The sequence below is a fragment of the Aulostomus chinensis genome, chromosome 15 (assembly GCF_037954235.1).
Source record: "Aulostomus chinensis isolate RoL2024-O1b breed Wild chromosome 15, RoL_Achi_v1.0, whole genome shotgun sequence".
Taxonomy (NCBI): Eukaryota; Metazoa; Chordata; class Actinopteri; order Syngnathiformes; family Aulostomidae; genus Aulostomus; species Aulostomus chinensis.
The window spans coordinates 5249785-5274783 of record NC_141334.1 but is presented as its reverse complement, the minus strand read 5'-3'; the positions used below and the strand labels follow the sequence as shown (position 1 = coordinate 5274783).

Genomic DNA, 24999 nt, shown 5'->3' with positions numbered 1-24999 from the left:
TCCATGTCCATACTGTCCGTAGATGCTGATTGATTATTACCATTGTCATTAGACCGACGGCTATGATCATCAGTCTGTTCATGCTCATCCACCCCTCCCACCTCCTCCCTCCCACCTCCTCCCTCCCCCCTCCCTCCTGTAGGTCTCTCTCTTGACCTGATCAAGGGCTTCACAGAGGAGTCTGTCTGCCGGACTCCATGGTTCATCCACTTCATGTACACTCATAGCTTCGCAGCATTGACTGTCTGACGGGGTCCACACTTCATACTGGAGACTAAGCCCGCCGGTAGACGTTGCGTCATCCTCATCCGTGCCTGAAGGATATCTATATCTGTCAAGAATATTGAGTAATGACCCTTCAGATGGAAGGACAGCTCCATCTGCCATTTCGACAGTTTCCTGTTGACCCTGAGATCCAGTTGGGGAGAGAGAAGGTTGAATATCGGCCCCAACTACTCTGTCGCTGTTCAACTCTGATACAAAGTGAAGAAGATGTTGCGGCAATGGAGTGTCTCGTTCTGATTCAGACATTTTGGACATTTGGTCAAATATTAATCTTCAGACAGAGGTCTACTGCGCTGATGTCTCCCTCGTTGTTGTCCCCCTGGCGTGTGCTGGTAGCGTAGCCTGTCCCGCTCGAACCCACGTCTGCAGAGGCGTTTCTACAGAAAAAAGTGAGATCAATTACACCTTCCTCTGAAAATATAGCGCAACGGGTTCACTGAGAGAACCACACACACACATACACATACAACATCTGACACCAGAGAATTAACCCTTAAAGTAAACATTCTAAAATCAAGGAAACAAAGTAAATATGTTTGAATATGTTTTGCTGTTTTAAAAAAATGTTCACTGATTCAAATCCTGTAGATCTGACATTTCTCATAGAAGGACACAACTCCTTCTTTACATTCAAATAAACCATGTGTGCAGTGCTGGAAGGAACTAAGTACAATTCTTCAAGTACACACTGATGATCTTGTGAGGCTGTGGTCGAAGTATTCATACTAAAAGACATGCAGAAAAAAAAAACTGAAGTATACAGAAAGTATGTTCTATATTCTCTCTCAATATCAAATGCTTCTCTACTTTTAATGAAGTAGAATTTTGAATCCAGACTTCTTCTAGAGTACTATTTTACCTGGGGATTTAAATAAAGGGATGGTGTACTTTTTCCACCTCATGAATATACCAACCATTACACACACACACACACACACACACACACACACACACACACACACACACACACACACACAGAATCTTAAAGCAAGTAAAGCCGGCAGAAATTGTCACAATCAGTCATTGTCACTGAATCAGTTTCAGAGGGAAGACCGCTGTGAAACTTTCAAATTGTGACAGATTTGTAATGGTGGAAGAAGTACACAGAGCTTCCACCTCCAGTATGAAAGTGAGTTTATGAGTACAAATGGAGCTTGGTAGAGTTTGAGCTTTGAACCATCGACTTCCACTTGATGTGTTTAAGAGCACATGATCTCCATCCACTTCATCCATGCTTTCTAGGTAAAAATCATTCTCTTTAAACTGACTAATGACCGATAGCTTCAGCTAAATCTGTTGGAGTAAAAAGTACAATTACCTTTACTATAGAAGTACTCAAGAAAAGTACAGATACACTGACATTTTACTTAAATAAGAATAGCCTCTTTCCACCATTTTAAACAAATTTTGTACATGACGCTGCTCTACATTATGAGCTGGGCTTTTTTTATGGAATTTCTGTAAGTGACCTGAAGAGGGCAACGGTGAGCCACGAATGTATCTCATTTGCCAGAAATCCATCATCATCATCCGAAGAAGAAGAAGCACCACCACAACAACAACAACAACAACAACAACTCTCATAAAAGTGTAGGAAGTAATGAAGTGGCAGACAAATGTGCAAAGAAAGCAGCAGAGGAGCCTGATATAGAGATGGATATTAAACATAGCAAAGCGGAAATCAAAAGTATACTGTAAGCGAAGATGATTGGGATGATGAGCGGTCGGGGAGACAACTGTATGGTATTCAAAGGAAAATGGGAGAGAAGAGGAACACATAGAATGAGGCCAGGACATACAGGTTTAAATACAACTTTGTTAATAATGAAAAAATAAACATGTTGATAGTGTATGTGAATATTGCAGTGGTCAAGAGACCATAGAGATGCAATTATGGATTCTCCTAAATACCATCGAGCCAGACAAAGATTAATCTCACAATTAACAAAAACTACATGACATTAAATCTACGTGATATACTGCAGATAGAATCTGGTGAAATTTGTTTTCATTTGTTTTTCTTTTTTGAAGAATACTGGGTTATTTCAAAGAATCGACGAGAGTGTGGGTTGACCGCTTGATCCACACTCCAGTCCCGCTGGTGGCGGTAATGCGCCAAAAAGCTGGTTGCCATCCGCCATTAAAAAAAAAAAAAAAAAAAGAGGAAAGAGACGAACGGGCTTACACGGACACACACCCTTAGTCACATGTGACCACAGCGTTCTGCTCTTCGTCTACGGCGTCTCTGACTTCCGCACTCTGAATATGAACAGGACAGGCAACCGAAGCTGAGATGTCACGTTTGTTTTATTCATCGAGAGGTACGTACTCTCGAAGTCACCCTCGAAATACGCATCCTCCTTTTTATATAAAAGCTGTGTTTATCATCTTCTTGTTCCTCTGTTCGGTTGAAGAGAAATAAAAAAAAAAAAGTAAAGTAAGCTGAGGGTAAAGTAAGAGTCGTGTCACGTTGCCATAAAATTACGTTAATATTCAAACTACTGTGGCCACACTACTAACTTTTTTGTGAAGCTGAGCAGGTTCAGGTAGTTTAAAGGTGGTCAAGATGGCGTTAGTACCATGCTAAGGTTAGCACAAGATCCGGTAAACAAACAATGCGTAGTTTCACTGGTTAGGCGCCACTGCCCACTGCCCACGGCTCTTTTCTTGAACTTCCTTCTGGAAAAAAAAAAAGGTTTCTTTCTCTGAAAGGTAAAATATACAGCTTCATTTGGTAGTTAAGCAATGTAAGGTTAACTGATGATGTAGCATTTGGTTAGTAGCTAATTTTCTAATTATTTTAGCTGGAGGAAGCTTCGTCTTTGCTGCGGTTTGGGTTTCATGAGTCTCAACTAATGCAGCTGCAATGAAATACGAATTTGGGCGGTTTTTAACTAACCTCATTGTCATTTATGAAAGGCTTTTTTCACTCATGAGCAACGCACTCTGTCCGCCAGGAATCAGTGTTTAACATTCGATTTTCCGGTATTCGTATTCAGTGCATATCCTGTAATTGTGTCCATTGATATTTTAAACATATGTATTTATTTATTTTGCGCTGGGAATAAAAAATCTGGGCATGTTGTGACTCGTCGGGTAAGTTATGAGGTTGCACCCCATCTCTTATCATCCCAATGACCCCGTTTTGCATTTATTTTGATTGTCATTTTGAAGGCCGTCGTGTGTTGAGCTGCAACGCCCTGTACTTGAATGTGTTTCAATGATGGTCCATCCAATTAATATGAAGTTTTCGTTGTAATTCATCAGAGGGTAGATTTATGACTGGGCTTTTGTTTTATACTCAATACAAACCTGCCATTGGAGTTCATGATTTGGTTGATCAGTGTATTTTGCTACATTCATAACTAACTAGCTACTTTTCAAACATCTAAATGTCGTGGGGGGGGGGGGGGGGTTCCTTTGCGACTTGTCATCTTTGGTTGCACATGGGGCGGCAAAGAGATGTGGAGATTTTTTTGAATATGACCGATGTACCCTGAAGTAAGGAAATGTCGTACGTTACATCCTGGCCCCTGCGGCTTGATGCCCCTGAAAGCTTCTTGATCACCAATAAGTCCAAGAACATTCCTAGAAAAACCTGACAGGCATCGCGAGCAATACTCTGTAGTGTTTGTTGTTGTTTTTTTGCTGATATTTTATGTCAGATGGCCAATGTTTGTATGTGTCAATATTATCTATACAATTATATATTACACAGTATTGTTTTTGGCAGGCATTTTAGATTTAGTTTTAGTCTTAGTCTTTTGGACTAAATGCTTCTTTGTTTTAGTCACATTTTAGTCATTTCTATCCTTGATAGTTTTAGTCGACGAAAACTCAAAAGGTTTTAGTCAAATATCAAAGATACCTACAAATAAAAGATATGCGTATGTACTTAATAGGCCAATAAGGTATTAGAACGAAGCACACTGAAACTGATCTAACTTTCAAAGGCGAGTTTTTCCCCTCTCTTTCTTTCTCTATCTTTCACTTTTATTATTTTGTTGCAGATGCAGACAACCCGCTGACACACAATATGAGTATTGTATCACAATAAAATAGGATTAAACAAAAATAAAAGCACACTTGACCTCCATATGAATGACCATATGTCCTACATATTGGCTTTAGCTGCTATTATTGGTTAAACTGCATCCACGTGTGTTGCTTAGATAGCGAACAACAACAGGTCTGAAGACGACCGTGTTTCCCAGTCCCACAAACAAGGGTCAAAGCATTTCACTTGCCACCCGTCCCCAAATGGACAGGGGTTTTATTCATAACATGCTAAATTAATAGAAGGGCTGCTTTAAACCAGCCAACATTAGCAGGGCTCCTGGCAGCCCCATTCATTCTAGCTTTAGCATGTAGCACTAGGAAGCGCTCTCTGCACCACAGGGAGGTGGAACCACCACCACCACCAAACTTTAGGCTTAATACAAAAAAATAATGTATCACAGGGCGAGCCTCACATTGACTAAAGCTATGCTTTAATCATCCCTCTTTTTACGACCACCCGACACCGCTGCTGCTGCCGTGGTGTGTGTCTCGTGGGCTGCAGACAGGCCCAGACTTGTCTCTGTGTGTGCATGTGTGTGTGTGTGCACGAGGCTTTTAGTGCGTGTGTACTGATGATGGGGGCGTGGCCATTAGGGCCACCAGCTCCAGCTGGCTCCAGTCTGATGTTTGAGCTCTTGATTGACATTGCACGCATGTTATACTTGGCGGAAAAAAAAACGCATGTTTTGAAACTTTGATCGTCCACCCAGTAACAACTTAGTCTCGTCTCGTTCCCGTCAGACGAAAATGTACACAAATTCATCACATTTTAGTCTTTACAGGGCTTTGGTGACGTTCGTCTTAGTCTCATTTTCGTCATGGAAAAAAGGGGTCTGACGTCGTCATTTTCGTTTTCGTCCAGCGTGACGAAAAAAACACTGATATTTTACTCACATTTTGTACACACTGAGAAACACAAACATTGTGAATAAGAATATCTGTAATACAACAATACCAGACTTGTGTTTTTCTTTATTCACGGAACATTTGATGAAGCTCATAAGTCACATGATGTGTCCGTATTGTCACGCATCCCTGCTTTCCACTTTTCACACATGCAGCTTCATTCCAGAACAGTGCTGTTTTACGCCTTTCTAAAGGGGACATTGTCAGTTCACCCCCCCCCCCCCCCCAAAAAAAAGTGTCCTGTTTCTCATTCACACATCAACCCCTCCAGGGAGCTGTAACTCTTCTGGGGACAGGCTGCATGTGTGAATGACACACACACACACACACACACACTGTTCATGTTTAAGATAGATTACAGAAACATGTCTCCAAATGATTAAATGGGTATTCCAGTTAATTTTTTTTTTTTTTTTTGCAAATGCTCATACAGACTCTGAGAAAATGTCAGATTCCGACTCTTCAGACTACAGTGACTGTGAGGATATCGAACGTCGGATGGGCTTTGTGAGTCATTAGTTGGCATTAACTCAAGATTTCAATTCAGCTGATTTATTATTTACTTGGTGACAATAATAAACTGCCTCTCCCCCTCAGGCCGGGCTTTTGAAGCGTGGCACGACAGAGTTCACTTACCACCCAGCAGGTAATGGACACTCAAGTCCTCACAAAGACATAGAAATGACAACGGTGGGGTCCAATGTACGGAGCACGGCAGCACCAATGCATGTCAAATATTTCAATAAAGTGTGAGAAATCTTGGCAAATTGTGATATTTTGTCCAGTTGTTGTCACTTTGGTCTCAATTTTGAATGTATTTTAAAAAAGTTCATGAAACCTGGCTAATCCTGCTCCTCTTTGCAAATTAAAATATCGTCATAGCTTCACCTAGAGTGCAGTTTTAATTGATTTTTCTTTGTAAGCACCTCTGCTGACCATAGTTGGCTATTTAAAACCTCTGCTTGTTTTGACTGGTTGAAACGACTCATATTTTTCTCTGTATTTTTGTTTTTTTTAGAGGAGTTTTTTGAGCGATGGAGCCGCATCTCAGTCGACGTAAAAATGGAGGCTGGACAGCTGATGAGAGTTTCCTCCTTCTGGGTTCCAGTTTTGCTGCGGCAAGAAGGGACCAACTCCACATCAGAATGGGCTGTAGAAATAGGTTTACTTAACCCAAAGTAAGTAAAAATAAACAAATCATATGAATATTTTGACCCCTTGGCAATAAAAGTTTTGAACAATCAAAGTTTACCTTTGTCTTGTTCTAGTGACACTTCAGCTATAACCCTGAAGCACCTGCACAAGATCGAGATATTAGAGGCAATCCTCAGAGCCATGGAGAAAGGAATTGTAAGTTGAGTATTTCACAATTACACACGCAAGAGTGGGTTTTTTTGGGGATCTAATTTTATCTTTGCACATCCTGTCTGCTTCATGTAATGCGCAATACTTTATAAAAGAGCTAAACAGTCCCCCAAAAAATGGACGCCAGCGTACGAGAAAGACCGACAGAGGTGAAAGAACACTAGAGGGTCGGTTGTACTGCAGCCTGAAACTGATCGTCTTTGTGGCGCCACCGGCTCAGCGGCACACAGCGCAGTTACCTATCATCTCTCTCGTCCTCGGGGAGTCCTGGTGAAGAAGGCGGTGCAAATGCTTTTACATAATGGGGCACAAGTAATGCACAAGAGTGTTCCAAGGGGGGGGGGGGGGGGGGGGGGGGGGCAATCAGTGCATTCCATCTCATCTCTAATCAATTGAATGGCCTGGAAGTCAGTTCTGAAACAACCGCACCTGCATCCAGTGGGCTTTCCAAACGCTCTAAGTGGCCGCAGTGATGCTGTTGTCGATGCTGTCAATCGTAGCTCTGAGGTCAAGAGCCCGCGTTCATTCCGCAATGCAGCAGCGATGTTGCTTTGGTCTGCGGAGGGACTTTGCGTGATGAAGGAATCCGTCAGACACAAGAAGCAGGCTGGAGACTCAGAGATTGGTTTACGCTGAACGTCCTCGACGGATGCAGGAGGTTCACTGTGAGATGAGGTTGAGTCAGCTCCCCCAGAACATCTGTGTCCCACCCCTGTAAACAGTCCTGCTGGTAATGCCAGGTACCGCCAGAGATACCGAACTGGAACATTCTGCACAGATGTGACCTTCACGGAGTGGAAACCCAGCCAAGCATCTAGAGATCGCTGGCGTCGTGAGTGTCAGCTTCACTATCAGGAAGTGCTCTAGCCATAAATTTCCGATCATGGAAGACATCACAGCTCCGCCCCCACACCCAGGTCAGGGCCCTGGAGTCAGGCCAGCTCCTGAAGATACACATTCAGATTCAAAGACATACAAGAAAGGTGGAACAGAAGGTCCCAGCTAGAATTCCTTCTAAGTGTCCACCGCTGTGTTTCATGGGTATAAATTACTGGAATATCATACACAGTAAGTGTTGAGCGATTGCTTCTCTTGCAGATGTAGGAAACCACTCCACCATAACACCCTATCCTGCTACCTCAAGCAGAAATACCAGCTTGGGTAGTGATCAGTCCCACTGCCAGGTTTCTGTGTATCTCAGCAAACAGCAGGATCCTACTATGCTACATGGCCCTTCCTTCCTTCCTTGGTCGTCTTCCATTAAGATGTGTGGCTCGTCTGATCGGCACAAACAGAGTGGTGTCAGGTTACGTTTCTCCCAAAATGAGACTGCTTTTTTTCTTTTCACCTGGACATTCAAGCCCCACCCACCCTCCCCTGTAATATCAGTCTAATACACTATCGTGTGTGTGTGGTGTTAAATAGGGTTGGGGCTTACAATTACTTGTATGAATAAAAAATTTGAATTTCAGTTGAGGCTCATGTCACACACACTGTCACACCACAGCGTGAAGTATTTCCTGTGTACTCCTGCTGAAATTTAGGGAGCTAAACTCAAGGACCAGTTTTATCCGAGCGCCCAGACAATTGTTGAGGTCACCTCCTCTTGGCTCTTTGACAAATTAACTACATACAGGAATTGGCTTGATGCACAGAAAGGAAAGGCAATGAAACAAACACAGGCTGTGTAAATAAGCCAGTACTGCAGATACGCTGCCTGCTGTCCTGCTTCTTGTGCTTTACCTGTTGCCGTGTTGGATTTTACTCTTAACGGTGGCTGTTGTCTTTTTTCTTTTTCTTTTTAACCTCAATTCCAGTTGAAAGTGGACCAAACAAAGCACGTTTTCTGGCTGAGCAACAGGTTTAATGTGGTAAGTGTGAACAGCAAACAGCCTCCTTCATGGCGTGTAGGCAAGTGTCGGGCTTTCTTACCTCCAGACAAACGAGTTAGACAGATGTTTCATACCTGCTCGATGGTTTCGACTGTGACCCCAGGCTTCCTCAGAGGCGTCGCCCGACGTGCTGCTGTCATGTCATTTGTCAGCTGGGGCGTGGCCAGCTCGACAGACCCGTCAGAGGCTGTCAAGCTGGCCACGCCCCCCTCGCTTTGGATGATCCCTAGAGTAGGGAATCCCAGGTGTGTGAGAGGGTGTGCGCCCCCTCATCTCGGTTGATGGTGTTGTTTGGCCACTTTCTGATTTCTGTGGCCTCTTTTATCCAACATTTGAATCAGTTGGTTTCTGACGTGGTGATTTCACTCTTGGCCCTCATCCATTCATCTGTGCTGGCTGATTTGAGGTGTTCCTGTTCATCCTGCGGTCTCTTTCTCACATTCTTTTTGATGTTGTTTTTTCATCCTCATTTTTTTTTGCTTGTGTTAAATGATCTCCCAGTTTCCCCGATGTATTTTAGAACAGAAGGGTGGCATGGTGGTGCAGTGGTCAGCACTGTCTCCTCACAGTAAGAAGGTTCTGGGTTCGAGCTCCAGCACTGGATCTTTCTGTGTGGAGTCTGCATGTTCTCCCTGTTCCTGTGTGGGTTCTCTCTGGTACTCCAGCTTCCTCCCACAGTCCAAAGACATCAAGAGGGGACGAAGCTGATTGATACTCTAAATTGACCGTAGGTGTGACTGAGTGTGAATGGTTGTCTGTCTCTATGTGTTGGCCCTGTGATGGACTGGTGACCTGTCCAGGGTGAACCCCGCCTCTCACCTTAAGGCTGCTGGGATAGGCTCCAGCCCCCCGTGACCCTTAACAGGATAAGAGGTAGAAAATGTATGAATGGATGGATGTTAGAACAGAACCAATACAACGGATCATGAAGAAACACCACATCAGCACAGCCTTAAAACCTCACACAAAACTCCGTCAGCTACTTGTGCATCCGAAGAACAAAAATGGAATCAAAACTGTAATCTCATGTATGAAGCACCGTGCGAATCATGCAATAAAACATACATCTGGGAAACTGGAGATAATCAAGAGCTGGAATGGCTTTGGTTAGCAAAGAAGTTGTTGTGAACATGTGGTGAGTGTGAACCTTTCCACTAAAGAGATCCCAGAGGAAGTCGTTGCGTTTACCGGTGCAGGTAGCGGATGGTTTCACGGTTTTGATGACGTCCTCTTGGTGTCACCCCCTCAGCGTTCCCCTGAGGTTCTGGAGGATGCTTTGGACTGGTTGGAGCGGACAGGCGAGCCTCTGATTCGCAGTCGCATCCTGGAGCTCGGCCACACGTGCACCTGCTTCAAAGCGCTGCACCTCATCTTCACAGAGTGTGAGATAACAGTACCACTGCACTTCACACAGACTGGCCCATGAAATGGTCGGTGAAGGCTGCTTGAAGCTTTTTTATATACATTTTTGGTGAATAAAGTCAGAGAAGAAACACAATCAGCCTGGACAGTTCACAGGGTTTTCAAGGTCGATTCTCTCCTATAAACTCATTGACTTTACAGCACAGAACTGCAGTTGAGTGACCACTTTAGAACTTGTGTGCAGGTCCTAGAAATGTCTTTTCTGTTTAGTATTGATTCTAAAAGTGAGGGAACATGAACTTTTCTTTTGCCTCCTCAGTTGCTCATTATATTCATGAAATGGGTACCAACCTGGAGGAGACCATGAAGGCGCTGACGGCTCAACCACACGAATTACTTCAATTGGTAAGATGCAACTTCAGGCCGTGTACACAGGAAAGAGCAGTGGTGGTGAGACGGTTTTCATGTGTGGTTTGAAAATGGATGAGATATCTCTTATCTAGTTTGTTTTATATTTAGCAGTCACTGAAACGGTTTAGGGAGTAAGCTCACTCAGTAGAAAACACCAAGCTCACACAGCTTCACTTTTATCATTTTTTTCCCCCTCCAGCAGTGCCAAATCCAACAGCGCACGACCTGTGGCACCTAAATTCTCTGCAAATGTTAAATTTGGAAATGGTTAGATCACACCTGAAGCCTTAAACTCTGTCCTGGGGTCTTTTTGTTGCATCTCTCATCAGAAAAGTGAAGCGATAAAGAGGAAAGGGAATGAGAACTTTCAGAAAAAGAGATATAAAGAAGCTGTGTCGTATTATACCGAAGCCACCTTTATTCAGTAAGTTTGTCTCTTTTTTTATCCCTCCCTCAGCCATGACACTTCAGTCTGTCTGCATATAAAATGTTAACATTGAGCTTTGACATTTGCAGGGTAATAGACTGCAGTGAAATAGTCCTTAAATTGATGTCTTTCATTTTGTGTTTTCCAGTCAGACCACGAGGGCCGCAGCCCGTTTCTGAAAATGTGTCAGCATCAGTTTTTCAGTGAATGTAAAGTTTCCCTTCTGATGTCTAATATCAAATGAATTAAGGCCAATTAAAGCAAGCGTTCTCTTAAATGTTATCGTGGAGGTGCTGAGTGCAGGATGCCGCTGAATCCGGCACTTCTCATTGGCCGGCTCCAGTCGCGTAGTCATGGTAACGAATGCAGTCATGGCGGCTGCAGCAGAGTCCATGTTTGTTTCGTTCTGCTCGAGAGGTGCTTGGATGATGATGGACTGGCAGAGAACATCCAGAAGACCAGATCCACTTGTGTTGATGAAAATACTAGAAGATGGGAGAGTTGTTGTTCTCTCCCCCTTTGATTTAAAAGCATTTCCAGCGAGTTAATATTCAAACCTTTGCTTTGTTTACATTTTGATTACAAATTTGAGCTCTGCCATGCTGCACTTTATCATGTCAACCTCACACGTCAGCTTTTATGAGCTGCTTGCTAGGAACTTCGATTTCTTTTAGAAACGCACTGCTGGCTTCATGATAACGAACCCTGGTTTTCTGTTTTAATCGTGTCGCTCATGCTGGTTACGCAGCAGCGACCTGTGAGATTACACATCCCAATCATTGCAGTGTGACAGAAAAACAGAAGGTACAAAGCCAACAATGAGCAAAGCAGCTCAGCCCCTTTCAAAAATCTGAAAATAAGTTTCTCACCCTGCTTTTTTTTTTTTTTTTTTTTGCAGGAAGATTGTAGCATCTAAATAATGAATTATGCACTTTTATAACTGAAAATCATTTCTGCCCCATTCAGTCCTGAAAACCACAAAATTTATGGAAACCGAGCCCTGTGCTACATCCGATGTAACAAATATCTGTGAGTACCATTTTCTTCATCCGAGATGACATGCAAAGCATCGGTACAAACCTTGTCGGAACCACTCAGATCCGAAGATTCGGGTTAAGATTTAAAACGCTTGTGACGATGCAAAACAGTAAGAGTGAAGCTGTAGGAGGACACGTGACGTGAGGCGCCTTTAATTTGAACGTGAAATTTTTTGATTTCTACAGAGAAGCGGTTGTTGACGGAAAACGTGCCATGCTGATCAAACCCTTCTGGGCAAAGGTACTGCTCTCTCTGCTCTCTGGTAGTTTACTGTGGAAACGCAGCAGAGAATGTAACACATGTTGAAGATGTGGCCCTGCTGCGCCAAAATGTGCTTTTTATGTTTTTTTTTTGTTGTTGTTTTTTTTGCAGGGTCACTACCGCTACTGTGAGGCCTTGTTCTTACTGGGAGAGGTCAAAATGGCTGTTGAAGCCAACATTTCTGCCAGGAATCTGTGCAAGAATGACAGCGAGGGACTCAGAGACCTGGAACAACAACACCAGAGATTCGTCACACAAATGGGCGAAGACAGAAAGAAGAAAGAAAACGCTGCCAAAGGTGACGCTCCCGTCTCAGTGGCCTCATTCACGTGTCACCCTGTTGACTTCTCTCTGCCAGTGACGGCCTCAGCTGGAGGCGCTTCGTTTGAGCGTCGTCGATCTTTCCCATGATCATAAACGTGCTGTCTCAGGAAAGCCTTGAGGGAACGTGGCGAGGAAACGTTTGGCACATTGACACTTAAGATAAACTGATGAGATTTGATAGTCAAAGGTCACTGATCTCACCAAACATGTTTTGGCCATAACTCAAGAATGAACATGCTGATAATGACAAGATTATTACATTTTCTGTCCACAAGGCCAAACATTAACTGCGCTTTGACATCATTACTGCCGTTAAAAGCGCGCGCGTGTGTGTGACCTCTGTGCTATTAGTAGCAGCACCTTAAAAGCCTCAGTTTCCATTCTTTTATGTAAACTGCAACCAACAATCACAAGGTGGTTATTCAAAATTTGATTCTATGATTTAAAATGAAAGGAAAACGGCTACGTCTCTTAATTAAATCAGATCCAAAACCTAATTGGATTTCAACTAATTGTGGGTGAAAAGAATTTTTAATGTTTTTTTTTTTTTTTCTTTTCAGCTGGACAGTCAAAGAAAAGTCAAAACTCCAGGTATGAGCCATGAGACGCATTTTAAAGACACGACAGATGAACATGCTGATTAACTTAAATAATCTTCTGTATTTTTTTGATTTTCTGCAGACCGGTCGCTTCTAATAATCCAGACGTGATAACGCAGCCACAGTCTGAAAAGGTTGATAAGGTCAAACCAGCTACAAACACAGTGACGCAGAGTAAGGTCAGTAACCCAGCGCTCCATGAAAATGGACGCCCTTGGCGGTGTTTGACACAAAATTCTGGAAACTGATTTCGGTCGTGAAGATTGTGAGCAGCTAAGGACTGGGCGATGTGGACTAAAAATAAAATCTCCGACTTTTTTCACGAAAAATTCCATTGCCGATTTTTTTCCAATATTTTTTTTTTTTTAAAGAAAACCAGGGATGGAGAGAACTCAAAACAAGTTCTGCTTTCATTTTATTAAAGACTTAACTAACCGCTGTATATATGGGTACCATGTCTTTAGCCATGTGCAAAGGGGCAGCTGCTCTCCGTCGTGCCCCTTTCTTATCGTACGTGGTCCCGTGGGTAAACGATTACACCACAGTGAGCTGTTCTTGGTGGGAGTTTGTCGGTTCTGGCGGTCTCGTTCCTCTCTCAAACAGTGGCATTTCTCACACTCGGCTGGATTGGATTGAAGTTTGTTGTGCTGCTGCCTTTTGTTGCAATGGCCTTCAGACAAACTTTGCAGCGTGCAGTCGATTGTTCAACATCTGTCACCGCAAACCCAACCCAGTTCCAAACCACTGACGGTACGACTCCTTTCTTAGAAACAAACTTCTCGCTCCCGTTAGCTATGTCGTTGCTATGCGTACGCAGCACACGAGGGGGAGGGGTGAGGGGGGTAGCTGTGGAAGATCCTGGGGGACAGAAGGTGCGCCATAGCAAGAAGAGTAAAAACTCAGGTCTAGAGCAGCTTTGTGCTGAGTAAGTGGCTCTCAGCTGTTCTTTTCTCAAAACCCACAGTCCCAGCCGCAGTCTGGAAAAGTTAACAAGACGAATGCAGCTACAAGCTCGGCGCCACAGGATAAGGTTAGTACCTGTTGTTTGTGTCCCCCACAATTAATTAAGAGGCGTTGGCACAAAATGCTGAAAATGAAGAGGGTTTATTGCAGGTAAATCAGAACTGGAGATGGAGGTTGGTGACCTCTGCACAAAACCAGGGAGATGAATCTGCTCGCTTGATAGCTGCGAGATCTTGGCACTGATCTGATCAAACATATGTGTTTGTTTGTGGAGTTAATAATTAGCGTGTATGGTTCCAGGTTTCAGGGACTAAAACGGCTCATCAGAATCAACCTGGTACGTTTGTTCTCAGTATTTCAATTAATTAAGCAATTAAGTATATTAGTATTAACTGTGATTTGATTGGTTTGGGTTGGGGGGGGTTTTTGTCAGAAAAGCTAAGCACAGATCATCATGAAAACTTCAAAGCTAATATTTTCTCCCCAGTGAAAAAAGAAAAGACTGCAGAAGCAAAGGGCGGGACTAGAGACTCCAAAACGGCCGCAAAGAAGAAAGCAAAGGGCAGAAAGAATCCGCCTGATGAGGAGGTAAACGGCAGCGCGGCAGAGCTGAGAGCAGAGCTGAGAGCAGACCTGTGGCGATTGTTCACTGCAGGGTTGATAGTTTCACCGTGACATGAACATCAAAGAGTTCCGAAATGAATGCATCTGTTAATCTGTTATACAGGACTTGACCGTTATCATGCCAAAGAATCATTGTACGAAAAACATAAAGAAGCATTTGTTCAATAGAGTTAAAAAAAACAGCTCTATGATGCTCTTAGATTTTCTTGGATCGTTGCAGAGCCCAAATCTCCCTCTGATGCAGTCCCTTTGGAGCGTTCCATGAAAACTGTGATGCGTTTAAAAACGTGTTGTAGTTTTAAGTATCGATATCTTTGAGGGATGCGATGATGGACTGATTTCTCTTCACAACAGACAGCGACTAAAAACATAACAAGTGTGAGCCAAGAGTTGAGATCCATGGTGGGGGACGCCCACGCTGCCCTGGCCGACCTCCGCAGCCGTAATGCAGAGCAGGCCTTCGGCCAGGCCCTGGCTTTGCTGGACACCAGAAAACCCGAGGTAATCGATAGTGAAGGATGTGAACACTTCCTGTTAAAAAAGTATTTGTCTCCTTCTATGTAGTTTGTTACAAGAATATGAAGTGAGCCGTTAAAGACGTTGTAAAAACATGGTGAGTTGTTGCTTTCTCAGGAACTTGGACTTTCAAATCTCGATGTGCAGTTGCTACTTTACGGCCGTGCGTCCGCCCTGACAGATATCGGCCAGACTGAGGTAGGTAACACCAGCTAAATGATACACACACGCACACACAGCCCACTGGCCACTGCTAACACTGCAGTTGTTTGGACTAATATTGTGATTATTTTTTATTATTATTTTCCTTGAAATACCCCTTAGCTTGAGGGCGGTGTTGTTTTTGTGGGGATCAGAGTCCAACAACGATGTTTCCTTAAGACTGTAGAATTTGATGTGTTGGCAGCACATCGCTGCAGCGCCTCAACATTTCATTCTAACATGTTATTTTGAAGCACAGTTAAACTGTTTGTGTGCCTTTACCATTTGGCGATTAATTTTGTGTCAATGTCAAGCCTAACCCCCCAGAATTAATTCACTTCTTGGACAACTCGTTCAAAAATGTCTGAAATGTATAAAGATCTGGCCTTGCGAGGAATCTAGATGTACATCAGCAGAGACCTTGCTGATGCAGAAGGGTAGAAAAAAGTCTATACTTTAAATACCGTGAACAAAAGGCCCGTGTTTCTTTGTGAAACAGGGACTTGCTGAAGCACAGAGACTCCTGGAGAAGATCAAATCATTTGAGGAGCGGCTGTTTCAGTGTCTGGTTTACTACGGCATCGGGAGAATTTATCTGAAGGAGAACAGGTGCCGCAGCCACCATTGTTACTGATATTGTGTCATTCATTTGTATCCTAAGCTGTTTTAAAACTCTCTTAACAGTTTGTCTCTCCTTGGGTTAGATTTGCACGAGCTCTGGAACACTTCTCAGATTCCCTACAGATGATCATGAATCAGATAACACCGGGGAAACTCACCTGGCCTTTAACAAAAGAGATCGTTAAAGAAACGCAGCCGGAGTACTTCAGAGTAAGTGTTCACCATCAAATCATCCCGGCGAATCGGTGTGAACTGAAACGATATAGATTTAAATCAAGGAGTTCACTTGTCAAAGAGACTTCTGCATCTGTTGTTCACTAGATGAGTGATTTCATTCAGTTTGACCTCTGTTTTCTCCGATTAGGAACTTTTGGACAGTGCTATTGTGATGTGCAAGTTCCCTCCACTTCCTGATGCCGTTTGTCGACTTCAGAAATGTCTCGGCCCTTTGAAAGCTGAAATTTACTTGACTGACCCCGATTTTAAGGTAAATGGCAACCACTCTGTGTTTTTGGAAAACACCGGGTCTTCGCTGATCAGCGCTTCCTCATCTGCTTTGTTCAGGGCTTCATTCAAATGCGCTGCTGTCAAAGCTGCATCGTTGAATATCACATCAGCTGCTGGAAGACTCTCAAGTCGTCCTCCTTCTTGGAAAAGAATGAAAAGGTCAGTTTAATACCAATTGCTGATCTCAATGAAGATGTTGACTGTTGACAATCAGGATGCCAGTTTTAAATTTTTGGTTTGTTTCAGGAGTTTCTGGAGGATGCCTGTTTGACGCCTGACTGCGTCGGTCAGATCTGTAGTATTAAAATCTTCAGTCCGACAGGCCTGGTGAAGTGCAAGGTACAAGAATTCTCTGTATGAGAAAAACTGCTGCTGGATCACTGCGATCCTGTTGATCTGATTTCTTTTTCTTTTCTTTTTTTCAGTTTGAAACTACCATCTCGAGACAAGAGATGCCAAAGAAGCCAAAAGTGAATCAGACATGTACGAGGTGAGTCACGTGGTTCAGCTGGTGATTCTGTGAGGGTGCACCAAGGAAGGATCGGCCCTGACGGCAGAGGATGATCCAGTTTGTTCAGGCTTCATTTCAAAATGACATTTTCTTGTTTGTTTGTTTGGGTTTTGTTTTGTTTTTACTTTCAGTCTGAAAAAGTTAAAAAGCAAAGCGGAGCACCGGCTCAAGAGGAAGCAGCATAAGGTGGCGCATCAAAACAGACTGAATATAAGCGATGAGGCTCTGCGGGAGAAAGACGACGCCGCCGCCGCAGTCCAGAGTCCACCGAAAGGTACCGTTGTAGATTGCAGAGGAATCCAGGAAAGACTATAAACAGCATTTTAATGAGCTACTCTCAGATTGACGACTACCTAATTAGTACATGAAAGTTGTTTTTGTTCCTAAACACATTTCTGTGGGTGAGGCTTCTACTTCAGATGAAATTTTTTGGAACGCAGGAAATTGGGGCACTGATGAGCAGCATAAACTTAAACGTAGTCCGTTAGCAGCACATGCTAACTTTTTTCATTTTCTCCGCTGTGTCGTCAGCCTGGTTGGTGTACACAGATCGAGTTCTCCTGCAAATCAGCCAGCACTTGGAGTTGCTGAGGGAGGAGTCAGGGCTCTGTGTATCAACCCTGACTGGCAGCTTGAAGCCCTGGCTGGAGCTGGACTCATCCAGGGGAAACCCGATAGCTGGGAGGATGCTGAACTGGCAGCAGGAGCAGCTGGAGACTCTCAGTCAGGCCGTTGAACTGCTACTAGAGAGGAAGAACAGGGTCTGGGCTCGCATCCTGGTCCACGTGCTGTCCAACTGTCCCAATATACATTCCAAACTTAAGAAGTGGGCATGTCAACTCAACGACGCAGGTCAGAGTTTCTCAGCATATGAGATACTGGCAAATCATGAAATATTGCGCATCCCTGATTTTCCATCAGCTTTAATATTTTAGAAGTGAAGTGTTCAATTTGTGCAGTAATCGAAGCTGTATGAAGAGCGGGAGGCGTTAAACTTCTCTTCCAACTGGCTAACCTGGAAGTTCCCGTGTGACTCCCTGCAGGAAGAGCATGGGTGTATATTTTGTGGACATTAACGTGCCTCCTGCTTCCATTCAGGTCTGAATGCTGCCAAATCCTTCATCGAGTGCAACTCAGAACACCTGGAACAGCTGGACCTGGCTGTCCTGCTCAGCTTTGGCCCGCTGCAGGAGATGGTTATAGAGAAGCTGGATACTACGCCTGAACTTTTATCAAGCATCGGCTTGACTGTGACTGAATACCTCAAACAGGCCCCGTCACATGACATGAGACTCTTTATCTGGACTCTAGAGGAGCATAGGGATATTTATGTTTCCTGCCACACTATACTGGATAATTATTTTGATATGTTGGGTATGTATTTGAACTTTCTTTTGAAGACATTTGAATGTTTTTTTTTTTTTCCAGTCTTCACCATTCAATTTTTTTTTCTCCTCTCCAGAAGGACACTGTTCAGTGCTTAGAAAGTCTGATGAAAATTCAGATGTAAGTCATTAAAAACTAGAAATCACTGTAAAGTGCATACAAGATGCATGACGTTGTACATGCAGAGATGTTTGTGTAATATGCGCTAATGTTGTTTTAATCTACTAAAATTGATTTCAGAGTTCTCCTATGAAGTCTAAGAGTCGAGGGCGGAAAAAAAAAGGAAAAGAGCTAAAGGTCAGAGTTGGGATCTGTTTTCTTTTTGGCTGCCACGAATGATTATTTTCATAGAACACACTAGAGTTAATAGATGTTTTCTTTTTGATCAAATATAAGGCATATGTGTTATCAAAGACTTTTGGTAGCCAAACATTCCGAAACCCCAATGAACTTAAAGATATGTTTTTTTCAAACTGCTGTAATTTCTCCCCTCAAAAAAAAAAAATCATAGTCCACCAAAAAAAAAGTAATCAAGTTATTGATTCATAGTAGATTCTGCTGGAGCAAGGAGACCTGTCGTTGCATCAGTCTGAAACGTGTCACCCCATCTTCCTCTCAGGGTGATGTTTGGCCTCGGGTCAGAGGTTTACCGCCAAGAGATGAATCGGATCAAGAGTTTTTTGAAGATGACACATTGTAAGTTGCGTCGTCGACAGGAGGATCGTCTTCTGGAGGTTTATGACCGTTGTGCTAACATCCACTCTCCCGTCAACAGATCATTCCTGGATCCCGGTGATCCGTTCAGCGTACCCAGTCACCTCCGAGAGCAGGTGGCCGACTTTGAGGACCAGTACAATTGGGCCAGAAGCAGGGATCGCTTAAAAAAGATTTTGGACAACAATCCCGACCCAACAAAAGAGAGTTTGTTTGAGTAAGTTGAAGCTACATTTCCATGTCAAAATGTCAAACATGATGGGTAAACTGGGAAAGCTGTGATTGAGAGTTTAGTGGAAAAAGTGATTTGAATAAAGCAATTTATCATCTTTGATTGAAAGACTTAAGCGCCGACTTACAGGCAAGCACAGACTGTGGGAATGATGAGTTTCCATCATTTATAAAGCACGTCAGTCTTTTGAAGAAGACGCACACAAAAAAAGAACCACCTCAAGTGAGCATAGAAAGTTAGACTTGAGTGCTTTCATCATTTTATCAACTTTTTCTAGTGTGATCATTGTAAACAGCAACCCAGATGTATGAGTGGAGTCACTTCTGTGCTCTTTCTTCTGCTACAGCTACTTTGCTCAGATCTTGGAAGAGCACGGCCCCATGTTTCCCGAGGACCCTCTGCTGGTGGGTGAAATCCAAAATTTCCCTCCCGAGGCTCAGCGGAAGATCCAGGAAGTAGGCGGCTTTGAGCCTTTCCTCCTGAACTCTCTTCGCTTCATTAAGATGGGGAATAGAATTGGCCTGGCTAAGCACGCCGTTTCCCTGCAGGAGGCCGAACAAGGCGCCCACTTGGATGACCTGGATGATTTTTTCGATTCTGACACAGACTCTTTGTTTCATGATTTTCCATCAGATATTAAGCCGTCTTTCACAAGCTCTCTGGACAGTAACTCTTCTACACAGACTGAAGCCTACCCTGTACCCCCTTCTGCACTTAACCCGCCTGTTACTAGAGGGCCTCTGGCAGGGGATCAACTGTCCCCCCCCTGGAGTAATGGCGATGCCTATGACGGTCACCAACAGCAATTTATACCTTATGAGTGCGAGGGCCTGGATCTTTATACCTGTGAGGTGGAGGGGGTAGTTTGGGACATTGATCCATATTTAAGTGGCTTTGTGTCAATGTCACCTGAGGAAAATCTTCTGAAGAAACACGCAGCAGCACAGGTGGGTACCCCCACGTTTCTGTACGGTCTAGCTAGCAGGGATGGGCACAAGCAATGTGTTCCTGGTGTGTGCAATCGCATGAATTACGAGAAAAGGACTTATATCCTGGAGGAGGGAAATCTATTTTTAGAACTCATCTTAGCATGCATGGCAGCAGCTTTCAGTAACATAGCAGGTGAGGCAGAGTGGGGTCATGGCTCCTGCCAGCTTAGCTGCTTCTGTAAGGCAGGGACGAGCTAGTAGGGGTTCCATAGGTGGAGGTAACGTCATTATAGAGCAGGAGGGGATCGAGGAAGGAGTGTAGATGTACTGTACAGGACAGAACACCCCAGGAGAGATGGAGTGACATTAAACTAGCTACTTACAACAAAAGTGCCTGATATACGGTTGTCAAAGCAACTGTCATAGCAGTAAAGTATTGCTGCCATTCTTAACTGGACAGAAACCAAGTAAATAAAAGAATGACTGATAATGTAACAGCGAGCAGTTGAGGAAGCGGTTACTCACGCCCATCCCGACGAGACTGAACATGTAGGTACTTGGGTATGTGCTGGGCTGTGTGTTAAAGCCTTGTTCTGGATTCCCTCAGACGTGTCCGGAGATCAGGGGCAGTGTAGCGATGAATACGGAGCCTCATGAGCGTTTCGAGCGCTCCCCTGTAAGTTCCGCATGCTTCATGCATTTATATCTTCACCTCCTTTTACTTTGGCGCCTGCTTGTGGAACTGTTCTGACCTTTTGGTCATTTATCCAGGGTGACATCAACAAAAAGGAAAAGAGCAACAAAGAGATGGAGGAGCAGATCAATAAAATGGAAAATGGCGGTGACAAAGTTGGTCTAAGACACAAAGAGGCCACGACCTCCTTAAAGGAGGAAATAGAGATGATCCGAGTCAATGTTCAAGTAGGTCCGCGAGCAGCTTTGATGAGCTTGTAACTCAACACCCGAATCGGAGTAATGAATGTGTTGTCTCTCCTCAAGGTGACCAATAAAGAGCTGGCCCTGTTCCAGCAGAAGCTGGAAGAGGAGGTGAAGAAGGACCAGAAAGAGAAGAAATCCAACCAGGAGGTCCTGAAGTCTCTCAAGCAGGAGAGAGAAGAGTTGTTGGAGGAGCAGGGGAGGTACGTCCTGATGGTTTCTCCCTCAGCCTCAGCAGCTCACTTACTACAGCAGAATGACGACTGATGGCTGATTGTTCTTCTGTGTCTGTGCTGGATCTTCCATATGCAGTCTGACGCGACGCATCAGAGAGAGCAAAAGCAGCTATGAGGAGAAGTTGAGGGATTTCTTAGAGTTAAGGTAAGTGGTAAGAGTCAGGATTATGAACAGTCAACTTTATCTACATTCCCACCTGCCAGAAAAAAAACCAGACCGGTTCCTTCACTCCTCCCTTGTTTTCCCTCAAGCAATCAGTCGGCTGCTGAGAAGATGAGTCTGGAGGAGGAGATCGAGCGCTGGAGAACCTTGATGAGCACAATGAGCAGGAGGTCTCACACAGCCCAGGTGGGTGCCGCTCACACACATCTGGTGGGTGTGCTGCTCATGACGCCGTGCCGGCAACAGCTGGCAGCGTGCTCTTAAAATATCCTTTAACGCAAATAACTCGTATGTTCACTCGGACTCGAGGATGTTGTGATTAGAATTTGGTTGTCAAAGGTAGGAGGTGTTTTAATATTTAGGGGGAAAAAAGAAAAAAATCCCTGGTCATATGCATTGTCATCTCAGTAAAAAGTTGTTGTTATTGTTGTTTTTTTAAAAATTGAATCATTAAATCCCTGTAACGTTTGAAACACAGAGCATTTTCTGAGTTTGAAGAATCATGAGTGTAAACTGTAACCGGAGTTGACCTGCTTGCTTGGCTCCTCCAGTTGTCGGTGGTGGGGAGCAGGCGAGATCAGGACCTGTATGGACTCCGCCGAGAGCTGGCAGGCGCCAAGGCTTTGCTGACTAAAGTGGATGAAGCAGTTCACAAGTAAGGAGTGAAATCCCAGTTCAGGCTCCGTCCTGCCTTAGACCCCCCAAATCTTCACCGTGGCGTTTGATTGGTTGGGTTCTGTCTTTCGTCCCTTCTAGATTTCCAGTCCTGGAATCAACCAGAAACAGCTTGAGAACCAATGTCAAAGAAGCTGAAAAGAAAATCTCCTCTGCTGAGGTAGAAGAATCCGAATCAGGCTCCTTCCTGGTATTCAGTAGTGGTGGTGCTGGGAGGATGACGTCAGTGAAGGCTGCAGGACTGCTGGTTGACAGATTAGAATGACATCAGCTTGATGTGGTTTTGCCATATTGGTTCATGCAATAGCCAGGATTGTTCCACATGAATGATAAACGGTGAGCAGGACGTCTCTGCTGCTTAGAATCACCTGTTGGTTTACCGTCCTCAGGCTCAGTACAAGCAGCAGATGGAGGAAGTGAGAAATGGCCGACGGGTTAGCGAGTTGGTTCCAGTCGACAGCGCCGGCCAGCCTGAGCCTCCAGCTGAAGCGGTAAGACGTGTGTCTGCATCAGTGAGTGAGCGTGGTCAACACCACCGGCCTGGAGCTCTGAATCATGTCGTGTGTGAATGTTGCAGCTGTTTGGAGCATCTAAAGAGGTGTTTCCTCAGCCTGCGGTCCAGCGTGCCGCTGCGGCCGAGGCAGCCGCCGCCCCCACGCAGTACAGGCCTGCAGTCAGACAGCTGGAGGCGGCACACGGCACTGTGTTTGAGAAGGCCATGGAGCACCTGACCGCCATTTTCCCCGACTATACGAGGTAACGCAGCCGCTGTTACAAGCTCGTCATTTCCCTCCTCTGAAGTCAGTTTTTGGTCGCTCGCCGCCGCATTGAGCACAGATCAGCCCTTGTCTCCTCGACCATTCTGAGTCTTGATTAGCTTCATTTCCAGTGTTTTCCACTGGATGAGGAGCTTATTTAGTCGCTTTATTTTCAACGCGTTCTGAAACGGCAACAAGCAAAGTCATACATGCAAGGCTTTATTGAAGGTGCTGCTTTGTTCTGAAGGGCGGACTTGATGACCTTTGTGAAGGAGCTGCGCTCGTCCAGTGGAGGACACCTGGGCAACATGGTCTTGACGGACGTGGTCAGTGGAGTGACCCAGCTGATCCTGGACCATCAGGTACTGGAAACTTTGACTACTAAAGACCTTGGTGTGTGATATCGTGAGTCCTCTTATTTGTAATATGGCTGTGTTTTCCCCAGGAGAGGCTCAGCTCTGGTGCCAGACCCAACTTAACGGGACGTGGGCGTACAGCGACACCCCCTCTGCTAAACCCAGCCCCGGTCTGGCAGCAACTCGGACCCCATAGAGCCACAAACTCCGGAGCAGTAAGTCCAAATAATCCTGTTTTATTGTCTGGGAACCGAGAACATCTTTGGACCCTGATCAGTGTGTGTCAACGTGTACTTGACTGTGTGTGTGTGTTGTAGCTCAACATGGAGGATCCTTGCGTTATCTGCCATGAAGAAATGAGTGCAGACAACATCCACGTGTTGGAGTGCAGACACGGTTTTCACAAGGAGGTGAGGAGGCTGTTGTGCATCTCCTGTGGAGCAACTTCTGCTCCTGGATATATTCATGTTTCTGGTGATGTCATAGGGCTGGGGAGAAGTTTGACGCAGGCAGAACTTCTGGCTTCTAACAAAAATGGATAAAACGTGTGCAATATCATTGGATGTGAAATTGGTACTCACGCAATGAGTCATCAAACTCCTGGGTGATGAAGGGGCGCCACGGTGGTGCAGTGGTCAGCACTGTCGCCTCACGGCAAGAAGGTTCTGGGTTCGATCCCCGGATTGAGCACAGGGTCTTTCTGTGTGGAGTCTCCATGTTCTCCCTGTTCCTGTGTGGGTTCTCTCTGGTACTCCAGCTTCCTCCACAGTCCAAAGACATCAAGAGGGGACCAGGTTAATCCAGACTCTAAATTGACCGTAGGTGTGACTGTGAGAGCCAATGGTTGTCTGTCTCTATGTGTTGGCCCTGAGACGGACTGGTGACCTGTCCAGGGTGAACCCCGCCTCTCGCCTGAAGACTTCTGGGAAAGGCTCCAGCCCCCCGCAACTTGATTGGATTTGGTTTATATCGTTTTTGTAAAATAATAACTTGAAATGTTTCATATCATCCCCCAGCCTCCAGCACCACCACGTCCTCATAGTGCTATCAGGATGACGGCAGTACTTGCTTGTGAAAATAGACATCAGCTGCGTGACCTTGTGAACGCCCTTTAACCTGCAAGTGGTGTGTTTGCTGTGTTTCTGTTCAGTGTATCATGTCGTGGCTGAAGGAGCAGAGGACTTGCCCGACGTGCCGAGACCACGCCCTGATGCCTGATGACTTCCCCTCACTGCCCGGCCGCAGGCGCCAAGCCCCCTGACACCCCACCCACATGCTTTTTTAAACCCCCCCTTCTTTTTTTTTAAATCAGTTACTTCATTTAATTCTAAAGCCTCCTTGCATGGTTATAAGGTTCAACCACCTTGCGAGAGGTTCTTTTCTAAATAAAAGTTTTGTTGGAAGCACGTCTGTCATTTCTGTTTTAAAATAAAGATTTTCTAAGATTCCTTTTACACGAAAGCTCGCAGCCAAAGCTTTGGAAAGCAACATGCATCACAGGAAAACTCATTGCTGGTTGGCCTGGGTGCTCAGAATCGGTGTAATTAGGTTAGCAGTCCGTTCCAGCCTTCCTGGTCGCTTTTCTCAGCACTCGTGCGATGGATCAGCTGCTTTATTTCCAGTAGCTGCCAACGTGTGCGGTTGGACACCAGATGCCCGTTTATGTGAAAGGGTACATTTGTTCCCTGAAAATCTCAAATAGAGAGGCGCTCCTTGTGAACGTGACTTGAGAAATACAAAAA

General features: G+C 44.7%; 1 protein-coding gene across 3 annotated transcripts; it reads left to right on the top strand.

Annotated features, from left to right (window-relative positions):
* Window positions 1-1866: 1866 nt before the first annotated feature.
* Window positions 1867-24656, top strand: ttc3 (tetratricopeptide repeat domain 3). 3 transcript variants are annotated; one of them, XM_086226876.1, is made up of 46 exons: window positions 1867-2606; window positions 5684-5757; window positions 5848-5896; window positions 6269-6428; window positions 6519-6600; window positions 8433-8486; window positions 9757-9889; window positions 10189-10274; window positions 10610-10704; window positions 11674-11736; window positions 11931-11985; window positions 12118-12304; window positions 12891-12921; window positions 13012-13108; window positions 13906-13959; window positions 14193-14229; window positions 14380-14480; window positions 14871-15017; window positions 15150-15230; window positions 15733-15842; window positions 15938-16064; window positions 16219-16341; window positions 16419-16520; window positions 16608-16700; window positions 16787-16851; window positions 17004-17146; window positions 17404-17724; window positions 17971-18246; window positions 18335-18378; window positions 18499-18555; window positions 18878-18954; window positions 19034-19189; window positions 19551-20151; window positions 20741-20809; window positions 20905-21054; window positions 21133-21272; window positions 21382-21450; window positions 21558-21654; window positions 22020-22123; window positions 22225-22303; window positions 22533-22634; window positions 22721-22899; window positions 23149-23263; window positions 23347-23472; window positions 23575-23667; window positions 24408-24656. In XM_086226876.1, exons 1-46 carry the CDS (start codon window positions 2579-2581, stop codon window positions 24516-24518), a joined length of 5343 nt encoding a protein of 1780 aa, XP_086083002.1. In that variant the 5' UTR covers window positions 1867-2578; the 3' UTR covers window positions 24519-24656. The 3 variants fall into 3 exon arrangements, with proteins under 3 accessions (XP_086083002.1, XP_086083001.1, XP_086083003.1); XM_086226875.1 differs by having other exon boundaries at window positions 13894-13959; XM_086226877.1 differs by lacking the exons at window positions 1867-2606; window positions 5684-5757; window positions 5848-5896; ... (3 more) ...; window positions 9757-9889; window positions 10610-10704 and having other exon boundaries at window positions 10217-10274; window positions 13894-13959.
* Window positions 24657-24999: the final 343 nt, after the last annotated feature.